We start from the raw sequence: 12,757 nt of genomic DNA on the forward strand, positions 1-12,757 counted from the left end.
TTTCAGCATCAATATTTTTAACATAGCCATACCATTTCAACCTTTTTTCATCCTACAGTTTCCAGGGGGCTCATAAGCTCTTTGATTTCAGTATTCCTTACTCTAACTCTTCTAGTGATTTGGCAACATCTAGGCCAAGCTTTTATTTTGTCTTTTTTATTTATTGTCTAAAGCTCTGAACCAGATTTAGCAATACTTTCTATGATACTTTTTTATATCCTAATTTTTGTGTGTCGAGTAGTGTGGTTATTCCTAAGTATACCTTTCAGTTGACATATTGCTGAATTACTTTAACCAATTCTAGTAGCTATTTCTTTTATATTTATTCCCACCATCGTTTGTAATGCTTACACCGAGAAATTAAAAGCTGTCAGCATTTTAAATTTGTGTGCCTCTTAGTTGTAAGTGGCTTCCTTCACTTTCTACGACTACATACTTGGTTTTGATGGATTAATTGATAAACCCCAATTAGTATATTCTTCTCTATTTTTCACAACATGTAGTGGATATGATCTAAATCTTCTGCAAGTATTACTTGGTAATCCGCAAAATGCAAGCTGTGCAGTTTATCTTCTCCAATTTGAACAACCATAGGTTCACATTTTCTTTTCCAAATATCCAAAACCCCCTCCGAATAAATCTTAAAGAGCATAGCATAGGTGCAAAGCAGCAGCCTTTGCGAAGTCTCACTATGTTTTTTATCACTTTTTGTCTAATTTTTATTAACTCGTCATATCGTTGTGCAACTCTCTCAGAGCATTAATGTAAATCGGTGTAATTTTCTTGTCTTCTAGCACCTGTTACAGTTTGGCTAATGGGGCACTATTGTACACCTTTTGAAGATCAATAAATAATATATGTATCTCCATATTGGGTCAATAAATAACATCTGTGTCTCTATATTGTGTTCCAAGCCATTTTCTATTGTTCTTTTAGACAGAACACATTGTCTATAAAAGAACGACCAGTACGAAAGCCACTCCGATTTTAAGCGTCTTCCCAACAATGTTCAATTCAGTTTTTAATTATCTTCCCGTATATTCTACAGATTGAGCTGGGTACAGTAAGCCCTCGGCAGCTTTTACAATCCTTTCTGTCTCCTTTATTTTTGTATAGATTTCTGATGCAGTTTTCCTTTCTGGGGGCAGTTTTCCTTTCTGGGGGTAGCTCTACACCTCTCAAGAATAAATTAAAGGTATAAGCCAAGAGCTAAAATAGTTTGTCAGTTCTATGTGTACTCCTTCCGGTCTTGTAGCCTTCTCATTTTTCATAACGTTAGCGTGTTTTTAATTTCTTCTGGTGTTATTTCAGTTGCTTCGCGGTATGAAATATATTTTTCGTAGCCAATATCTTGGAATTCTGCTCGATTTTCTGTCAGGATTTGTTCATAATATCTATCTGTTCTACTACCTTTAATTGATTTCCAGGCTTATTTACTTCTTGCAGTAACCATAAAATTTTCTACGTTATCGCGGGCGTTATTCCACATTTCATTTTTGGCTTTATCTCTTTTTTACTTCTTTGTTTAAATTGTTATACCGTTGCCGATCGTAAAGGTCCTTTGTTGATCACCATTCATTATACATATTACTCGTCTTCTCCATAAGATCTTATATTTCTTGTTTCCATTCGTTTTTAATCTTTATACTATCCACTTCTTCAATAGCTTCCATTGGAAATTCTCCTCGCCCCAAGAAGCTCCAAAATTAAAGAAAACCTAGTATTCATGTCTTTAGTGTAGTTTGGGTTTATCTCGTATTAATATGTCTTATAATACCTTCATTATAAAAAAAAAATTAATACCACCTCCTTTCATTTGTTTACTTGTATTTTAGTGCCACCTGCAGACGTAGAAGATTTAAAAGCCCAAGTTAATATTGGCAAAAAATATAAAAAACTTATGGGAGATTCTGTTACTTTAGATAGCACAGTTTGTGATGATCAATTGGAAGCTATTCACAACCGACTAGATCAGCTGACTGAAAAAGTCGATTTATTGCACAAAATAATGCAACAGACTAATGTTTTATTGGTAGATGTTTTAAATAAGTTAACAGTTGATACAGATGACTTGGATATGGCATGTATACAATAGTGAAAATAAGGATTCAAGAAAAAACAAATCAAAAAAACGGGTGTGGCAGTCCAGTGGGACTGCCGGTAGAAGTTACAGTTCTATACACGTATTTGGCGTTACAAATTTATTTGGGAGTCAATCTGCACAATCATTACATATGTAATGCTATAGGTAAGACATAGCAGAAAGAGAAACAGAATTAATAACAACTTACTAACAATTAATAAACAACTTTTGACCTGTAATAGGAGTATAGTAAATGAAGGATTGAATCAATATTTTGATGAAAATGTATATTTTTATTTTCATGTATGTATGAAAGGAGTTGAATGCAACAATTTTTTTACACATACTCTGCAGTAAAATTCATTGTTTATTTTGTATAATAATACAATAAAAATTAAAATGCAATATTCATAAGTATTTAAAAATGACAATAATATACATAAAAAAAATACACTACAATACAGTGCAACATAATTCAATATAATAATACAAATTAAAATGCAATATTCATAAGTATTTAAAAATGACAATAATATACATTTTCTACTTACGCATTATGTTTAATTTACCATGTAATAATATTAATAAAAAAGTTCTCCCCGTCTGGGAATCGAACCCCTGTCTCCCGCGTGACAGGCGGGATTACTGACTACTATACTACCGAGGACATGGCACATACGTATTTCAAAATTGACAGTTCTGGGTCATACGGTGATTTATTGAGATTATTATTTTGAAATGCAAAAGTATAATATAATTATGAACATTTAATAAATAATACAAAACATATCACATAAATAATAATATTAATAAATATTTTATATTTTATATATATTTTATTTCTTGCCGGATAGGCCACAATTGACGAAGTAAGTCTATAAACGTTAATCATATAAAAAACCTTTTTTCAACCATAAAACTTCGAGTTTTTATCGAAGTTAATCAATTTCTTCGGTTATAAAAAACGTTTCTTGGCTTATTTCAGATGCCCCTGAAGATGATCTAGGGATCGAAAGTACTTGGGCAAGATTTAATTAAACTGTGCTCGATATATGCCTTTTATCTGATCAAAGTTCATTTATTCGAGCATTCAACCTTATATTTAAATATTTTATTATATATATATATATGTATATATATATATATATATATATATATATATATATATATATATATAATATTATATGTATATATATATATATATATATATATATATATATATCTTTATATAATATTAAATTATATATGCAAAAGGAACATTTTTATATTCGAGAGAGGAAGAGAGAGAAAATATATCTTCTGTCTCTATCTTACATATGTAATGATTTCACAGATTCACTCCCATACAAATTTCCAACGTGGAGCGCGCGTATAGAAGTATAACTTCAATAATATCAAAAAATAATTAACTTTTTATTAAAAATTATCCACAATTTTAGTGTAAAATAGATTTATTTTGACGTTTCGATTTCCACTTAAAATTAACGAAGTGGAAATCAAAACGTAATTTAAACTAAAATTGTGGTTAATTCCAAATAAAAATAGTAAATTATATTAAAAAGCCACAAGACAACAGTTTCAAAACAATATTACAAAATAATTACTTTTTTAAATAGTTTTTAAACCGAGAATCCACAGATATTAGAATAAATCTATATTTTGACAAATTAAAAACAAACGGAACAACTTACACATATTAAACCTTAAGGATGATCTGAACAGTTCAAACCTTTATTTACCAAACATAACATAAATAATTGTAGCATAAAGGATCATTATCAATAAGTATTTCAGCAAAATGAAAAGTACAGCTACACTTGTAATACATAGTTTGTTTATTTAACATGAATGTATCGAATTATTTACATTATGTATTTACAGTTTTTATTTACTTGCACAATTATTGTTTTACTAAAACCATACTACCATATTTATGTATATATTTATATATAGGTTTATTTGTGTTATTTGTGATATTTATATATATATATATATATATATATATATATATATATATATATATATATATATATATATATATATATATATATATATATATATATATATATATATATATATATATATATATATATATATATTTATATATAAATTCGTACCGCCTTATAATTAAATATTGCATCAAAGTTCAACAACTTAGCAGCAAACCAACAAAATACTAAGAATTTTATGTAATATAAGCAGTTGATTCGATTTAATTCTTTCTGAAAAACAACAAGTGACCAACATGGAAACTCCCAAGTTGATTCCGCCAACTTCCAACGATTAACTTTGGGTTTTTTATCTTGATCGTAAAAGCCAGACTCACAGAAGTAGTTCCAATTCTGGTAGTTTCAATTTTGTTCATGATATAAAGTTCTTCTTTAGTTATTGCCTGTTTATCATGGTATGACGTCATTTAACTTTGGATGAGATGAATAAGGTTGTAGGCCTCGTCAAGGTGGCATGCGACAAAACTATTGTAGCTGAGCGCATGGGAGCCTCCCAAAGTTAATTGTGGTGAAATTTTTGTGACACTGGAGGTCCAGTCGAACGTCATTCCGGACATGAGCGCGCTACAACTGCAGCCAAGACTGATTTTTAGTGTTAACCGCTAGAAGACAACCGACAATTACAGCATTTGAATTGTTTATCGACTTGCAGCGGGGACACCAGGTAACCAAACACCGTGATACTGTAAGAAATCATCTCCATGAAGCCAATCTCCACAGTCGAAGGCCATTGAGATGTTCATATATCTTCAGAGGCAATCCCGCTACTAGATTAGAGTGGTGTCAAAAATATCAAAACTGGGATGAAAATTGTTGGTCTAAAGTTAACTTTAGGATACTTTTTAATTATATACCTTTTATAAAGAATTTTTAAATAAGTTTTTTGTGATACATGGTATACAGCCCGCTACAGGAACTTAGTTTCCTTGTGGATTTTAAAGTTTTATTCTCCAACAAATCTAGGTTTGGATTTATTTGGACATTAATAAAATGACAAGTAAAAGTTAATATCTGATATCTCATGGTTTACTGTCATTAGTGCATAATTATTTTTATATAGACGTATCATTGATGTTTTCGAAAAAGGTAAAGTGGAGATATGTTATGCCTTTAAGAGCTTTTTATGGTGTTATATTTATCATTATTCAAATCAGATTGGAATATATTTTATTTAGGTTCTGTGTATCTTTTTTGTCAAGTCAAGTTTATGCTTCTGCTAATTTTCATGTTTTGTGAGCACAGTGATGTTGTTCTTGTCATATTTGTGAGAACGAATTCTGGATTGAAGCAGTTGACTGGTTTGCCCGATATAGACACTTTCACAGTTAATACATGGTATCTCATAAACATCATGTGATTTTTTGAGTTTTGGAGATTGTGTTTTTAGTTTAGTGAAATATTTATTTAAAAGGTTGTTGCCTTTGTGGTCCACTGTTATGTTATGTTTTTCTAAAAGATTTATTAATTGTTCTTATACATATATGGAAGATCATTAAAATCGTTTTATATATGGAAGAGTTGTATGAGTAGTTTTGTTACTGTTGGGTTTATTGTTATTTGTATTGTTGTAAAATTTATTAAGTCTTGATTTGAAAATAGTTTCGATTAGATGTTCGGGATATTCATTATTTAGAAGGGCATTTTTTCCTTTTTTTATTGCAGTTGGTCTGTATTCCGGATCTGTTAGTTTTATAGATTTATCAGCACGACTTTTAATTACAGACTTCTTATCGCAGAATGGATGATGAGATTTGTAGTTGAGATATCGTGAAGACCATGTTTCTTTTGTAAACCACATGGTTTTAACTGTGATATTAATGCGATATAAAGTGATATCCAAAAAATTTTATTATTTTGTTCAATTTCTATAGTAAACTTTAGTTTTGGATGGTAACTGTTAAAATTATCTAAAATTTGGTTCATTTTATTTGTTGGAATAGCACAGATACAGTCATCGATATAGCGGTAGAAGAATGGTACATTAAAATCTAAACGACTCATGACAGATTCTTCTAAGTCTTCCAGAACCAGTTGAGCAATGACCCTGGAAATACTTGCACCCATTGCACATCCATCCATTTGTTGGTAGGTATATTTTGTCCTTATATAAAAAGTATGTTGAGTTTAACGTTAACTCTACAGATGATTGGAATTCTTGCAATGGGATGTTAGTGTACTCTTTTATGTCATTCTACTTCTTTTTAATGATGTCAGTGGCAAGTGGCCAGTTGCGCGGGGATTGGCACGAACATTTCTGATAGTAGGATTTTGATTGGCGGGTAGAGCGGATGATATTTTCTTTATGAGAGGTCTCTATGTCGAAAGTAAAACCGCATGCCATCATCCCTTTTATTGTACATCATCTCTTTTATTGTGCATCATCATTTTATTGTGACAATTTGGCCTTTAAAAAATTTTAAAAAGACAAAAACAACTTAAACAACTAAACTGTCTTAAACAACTAAACTTAGAGTTTCTTAAAAGAAAACTGTCATCGTTGTATATTTATGCAACGCAAAAAAATATTGTTTATCAGAAATAATTAAATTAATTTAACATTTTTCATGAATAATAAGTTTGATTGGTTTCTTTTATTTTGTGTTAATTTTTTAAACACATTATTTAATTTTAAGACGGTACGAAGTTCGCAGAGTAAGTTATATATCACTTTGATATATATTTACGATAACAATGGTATGTTAAAATATTTAAGTGGAATATATGTATTTTTATAATTATTTTTATACTATTTTTATTATTAATAGATACGACAATAATTTATATAAATAAAATGTACAACTGTAATAATTTGTTTTTTTACTACTTATTTCATAAATTAATATGTATATAATTAATATATATAATATATATATATATATATATATATATATTATATATAACATATACGTATATATATATATATATATATATATATATATATATATATATATATAATATATACATATATATTTATATATATAATATATATAACATATATATATATATATATATATATATATATATATATATATATATATATATATATATACAAACAACACAGTTTATTAGGGTTGCAGTCAGAAAATTGGCCGGGATGTTAATGAAACACTCGAATGGTTTTATTCCTTTTTCAAGACACTGTAATAAGAAAAAGTGTAAATATTTATAAAATATCACAAATCTTCAGTGCAACTTACTAGTCGTAGAGATTATTTATAAAAGCATAGACACTCAACATTAATAACACACACATAAAATATAAAATAGTGGACAAAATACATTTTAAAATTCTTTAAAATTTAGGTAAAAATAGTAAAAATTTTGTTGTCATCTTTTACTGACATTTGTGATATTTTATAAATATTTACACTTTTTCTTATTACAGTGTCTTGAAAAAGGAATGCAACCATAATAAACTGTGTTGTTTGTTTATATTGACAGTCACTAATATCCAGTAATTCTTGTATATATATATATATATATATATATATATATATATATATATATATATATATATATATATATATATATATATGAATTAGAAGATATAAATCACACAATTAGAAGAATAAATATAATGTGATAATTTCACAATGTCCAAGGTATTCAACAATGATAATGAAAAATATCTTAATAATTGGTGGTGTTCAAGACATATCATGATTTAAAAAGATAAATATGATGACAATATTGAATAAATGTAGTGTTATGAAGGCACATATTAGTAATTAAATAGTTTTAAGATGATTTTATTTAAAGTTATGCAATTCAAATGACACAACTTTCAAAACAAGTGACCCTGTATAAAGGATTCTGATTAAATAATATTAGAACTTTTAAATTTATTTACTAGACATATCTTTATTTAAAATTTGAACAATACCAAGAAGTTTCTTTTCAATTTAATGCATAAGAGTTATATCTTTGAAAGATGATTGTTCAAAGTTTCTCGATGTAATTGTAGAGACATTTTCATCGGCAGGATACATCCTATATTTTTGAATTTAGTTTGTAAATATATGAAATTAAGTTATACCAGACTTCAATCTTATAACACAAAACAATAGGTAGATCCAAATTAGAATTTATTAGCTAAAATTTAAGAAAGCATCATCAAATTATTTGTTAAAATCATAATTTTGGGTAAATGTTAAAAGTATATATAAGTTTCAACTTATAAAAATAAAGTTTCAGACAAATAATTAATGCAAAATCAATTGGTAAAATCTGTATAAACAATGTAAGTTATTTCAATACTCTAATTATACTAATTGTTTAAATATCTGAATTTTAATTTGTAGAAGTAAGAACAAAAACTATAAATTTTGATGACATGACGAACTTTAAATGTCTGTAAAATTTTAAAGAAAACATCCTCAAAAATAAGACATATAGAAAATTAATGTAGAGAATGTATTAAATATAATTCCAATATTTAATTTTACTCAAATAATAACATTAAAACACAATTTACGCATATATTTCGAAGTTTTATATTAAAAGTAGATTTATTCTAAATGTCAGAAGTGTTAGTGTTTTCTGATTGGTCCATTTAAAATTTCAAAGCAAGAATTCTTTATTTTGTTTAATTTTCATTGGCGGAAAAGGAGCGCTAGGGGGAAAAGGTATAAAAAAAAGTGCATTTGAAGAAATAGAGGAGAGTCTTTTGTGAAAGGTGTAAGAGGGTAGACGCTTTCTTTGAAGCTGTTTTCATAAAATTGCCAAAATATGAAAAATATTTTAAATTTAATATGAAAATATATCGCATACTTACTCTTCACATTCATCCTCCATTTAAACACATTTGTGATATATGGAACTAAAATTTCAGTGAAAAAGGTATAAAAAGTGTTTCGGAAAACTGCAAACCAGTGTAGATGAACAAAGTTGTTCCAGAGACTTAATATTTAGCTGTTTCCTGACTCTAAGGAAGTTCACCAGTAATGTACATTTCTGCTACCAGGTGATATCACTTTATTTGAAAAGTTTGTACAAAATTTGTTTTCAACAGTTCACAAATAACTCACAGTGCACTTAAGAAAATATAACCGTAATAAATACAGATTCCCATATAATGAAAATAATAGTTTAAGTATAAGTTTTGAATATATTCAATTTGAAATTATTTTGGGTTGTCTTTAATCAGAAGCACCATAATTATTTACTGCTTTATGATTTATGATTATGATTTTGCTTTGAACCACTCAATATACTTGTAAACATTTGTAACGAGTACCTTTCATTTCTTCATAATAAAGGTATAAAGGAACAAAGGAATAAAATATGTGTATAAGATGGAAGGCAACCGTAGATAATTATTTCTGACTATTGGTCGTCTTCAGTACGGTGCAGCCAAGTTAGAAAAGGAGCATATTAACTTTGGAAAGGATCACTTCAGGAGCATTGCGACCAATTTGTGGCAATAATGTTGGAAGACTCTGAGGTTTCCAGAGAAACAACTAACACATCCACGGAGGAAGCTAAGCTACTGAGGAAAGGAATGCCAAACGTTTAAAACAACAAGAAAAAGGTTAATGCGAGTTAATAGTAAAATAAAGGTAGAAGATATCGGCACAGCTCGCAACAAAGGAATAAAATATAATAAAATATGTGTATAAGGAAGGCAAACGTATCTCTGACTATTGGTCGTCTTTAGTACGGTGCAGCAAGTTACGAGTGCGGATTACAGACTACGTAAAGGTGGCCGGTAGTAAGCCTGTAGTAAGGAAAATTTGCCGACATAACGTTGTATGTGTGACAGGTAGAAGACAGATAGAAAACCAATTTTTAGTGTTAAGTGATACAAACAAGGATTACAGTGAGCATAAGTGCCACAGCAGAGAGATGACCAAGAACCGATACACTTGCGGGAAAAAATGGAGGTAAGTACCCAAAAATTATAATCAAATATGCATTAAATTCTCTCAAATGATGAATCGTATTTAGACATTTTGACATTTTTTGGCAATGCTAAATATAGGACCAGTGATTTAATTAAAAAAATGGAAAGTGAAAGTCATTTTAAAAAGCCAAAAACAAAAAGCTACTGACACGGCTATTGGCGCAACGGACGATGAAGAAATAATTAAAGAAAAGAATGAAAAAAAAGCAAATAAATGGCAACGGACTAATGAAAGCAAAGAAGACGAAGAAAACTATATGGTCTAAATGGAAAAGAAACGAAGAACAAAAGACGAAGAAATCTCTCTAAACTAAAAGAGACAATAAACCGGCTAAATGAAAGAGTTTGTGCGTTGCAGAACTCGACAATTAATTTAAATAATATCATGAAGCAAACGTACAAAAGATTTGACGAACTGTCAAACAAAGAAGCAGACAAATCCCCAAGATTAATAAAATAAAGAAAAAAAAAACAGTGAAAAATGTTACGGGAGCAATCCCAAAAATAAAATCAACCACAATAAAAGAAAAAACACCGTCTCAGGACACAGGAAGTACAGCAACAGAGGATTTTCTCCCCTTGTCAAGCAAGGAAAAAATTTAGAAGAAGAAAATGCATATGCCTTGCATATGTAACAAAGGCTAGAGAAGACAGCATGAACACTAGTGACACCGCTAGCAGCCAAAAAGCGGAAGAGACGACGCAAAAAGGCGTATAAACCACCAGTTATAGAACTCTACAATTTCAACTAGATAGGAGCTATTCTCAAAATGGCAGAACAAGAAAAAATTTATACAATTTACAAAATCTCCATGAATGGTAGAGAAACGTTAATTCACACAAAGCATTACAGAAAAAAGACACATTCTGGAAGAATATTCTAATACAACAAAAATACAATTGATTTCTTTCCACTGGAAGAAGACATACAACCAAAATTGGTTTTAAGAAGACTACCCTAAAACACACAAGTTAAAGATATCCAAGAAAATTTAGAACGAGAATACGATATTAAAATTATTAATAGTACACGTCAAGAAAATCCGACGGAAAATCTTTACCCATTTTCATACTTACAGTTGAGAAAGAAAACTTACCCAAGGCAAAAAAATCACGAATCTAATTTATATGAAAATCTACATTAAATAATTAAGAAAGAGCTAAGGACCAACCCAATGTTTCCACCACGCCCAGAATGCATGCTTCAAGGAATCGAGGTGCGTCAAGTATGTAGAAAACCATCTGACGAAATTTTGCAAATTGCCTGCAGAACGAAAGGCTAAATGTGCTAATTGCCAAGGATAGCATCCCGCTAGTTTTACAGGATATCCCAAAGTACATGCATGGGTAAGACCTGAGTACAAACAACAGGATGCAACAAACAGGACACATGGTCAGACATATGCACAAGCCACAAATAATAGAGCATCTGTAAATCCATTCCTGATTTCCAAGGAGCAGCAAAATTGAATAATACATATGGTGTAAGAGTCAGTCATCAGAATAGTGCACGAGGCGGTTGAAAACATCAAGCTAGTACTGAACCAAGGTGCAAAAAAAGGGGATATTTGAAAATTTGCTCCTGGAATCCAGGCGTCATTAGAACAAATGGAAACGTGCTGGATGAAATAATTAATAGATACGAAATTGATGTCGTAGCAATCTAAGAAAAAAAAACTGAAGAACAACTTCAACATACAGTTTCCAGAACATGACATATACAGAAACGACCATAGAGCAAATTCTGGAGGTACTGCTATCCTAGTAAGAGAAGAATACCGCATGCCAGTGCACTTCGATGACAGCAAACTTAAAGATAATCTACCCAAAGGGTTTAGCTTGGAAGAACTACCGCAACAAATTAACGTAGGTGACTTTCTTCTTGTAAAAGTTTCAAATGAAAAAGCAAAGAAGAATTTTCCGGCTGAAGTAACTGAACTGAGGAAGAACTCGTATTTCAGTACAGTTTATGCATGCATATAGATGTCAAGAGCACATATTTGTTTTCCAAGTTGTAGATGACATGAGTTTCGTCTGTACATATTGTGGGAAAAATTATTAAGTTTGAAAAGCTAAGATATGGTAAAATAATGTTCGAATGATTTGCTGTGTTTATTTATTTTTGTTAAGTGTTTATATATAATAATAAATTAAATTTAATGTATCATTGTTCCTATTGAACTATTCTAATCTAAGACCTCCATTTCACAATATCCTGACTGCCGTTACCCGACATCATAGGGTAATAGCAGTCAATCGGCTGTTTTGATTTTTATCATGAAAAAAGGAAATTATTGGAGTTTTAGGAACCCAATTAGAATATAACATAGCCAAATAACAAACGAACACATTTCACTGGAAACCTCAAGAAAATATGATTCATCACATCACTCAGAGTATTTTCCCTTAAATAACCGTCATTTCCCCGTTCTCCCCTATATTTCTTTTATTTTCCTCTATATTTTTTTCTGTAAACGAATGAACCTATGAACCATATTGTTTAACTTTAAAGTAGTATATTTTCCGTTTTAATTAATTTTTCCATCAAACTTTGTATGTATGAATTAGGAATTCTTTTAGTCTGTAAAACTATACAGGGTGCCCCATTTAAATTTAAAAAGTTGAAAGTATTTCCGGTGAAACCAAAAATTAGTAATAACAAAAAATATGATATCAGATCCGTTATAGTATATTATAAAGTTTTATGAATATCGTATTTTTCGTTTCAAAGATATTTAGTTGATTCCATACTTTATCTCAACC

The 12,757-nt window shown here is 29.6% G+C and overlaps 1 protein-coding gene across 1 annotated transcript in view; it reads left to right on the top strand.

Moving 5' to 3' along the window:
- The window catches only part of LOC140434779 (cyclic GMP-AMP synthase-like receptor), a 168,029-nt gene extending 164,760 nt beyond the window's left edge, over positions 1-3,269 (top strand). Inside the window, exon 9 of the mRNA XM_072523285.1 lies at positions 1,836-3,269. Within this exon, the coding sequence (XP_072379386.1) occupies positions 1,836-2,095 (260 nt within the window). The 3' untranslated portion in view covers positions 2,096-3,269. The remainder of the gene's footprint in view (positions 1-1,835) is intronic.
- Positions 3,270-12,757: the final 9,488 nt, after the last annotated feature.

Source organism: Diabrotica undecimpunctata, chromosome 2 (genome assembly GCF_040954645.1).
Source record: "Diabrotica undecimpunctata isolate CICGRU chromosome 2, icDiaUnde3, whole genome shotgun sequence".
NCBI lineage: Eukaryota > Metazoa > Arthropoda > Insecta > Coleoptera > Chrysomelidae > Diabrotica > Diabrotica undecimpunctata.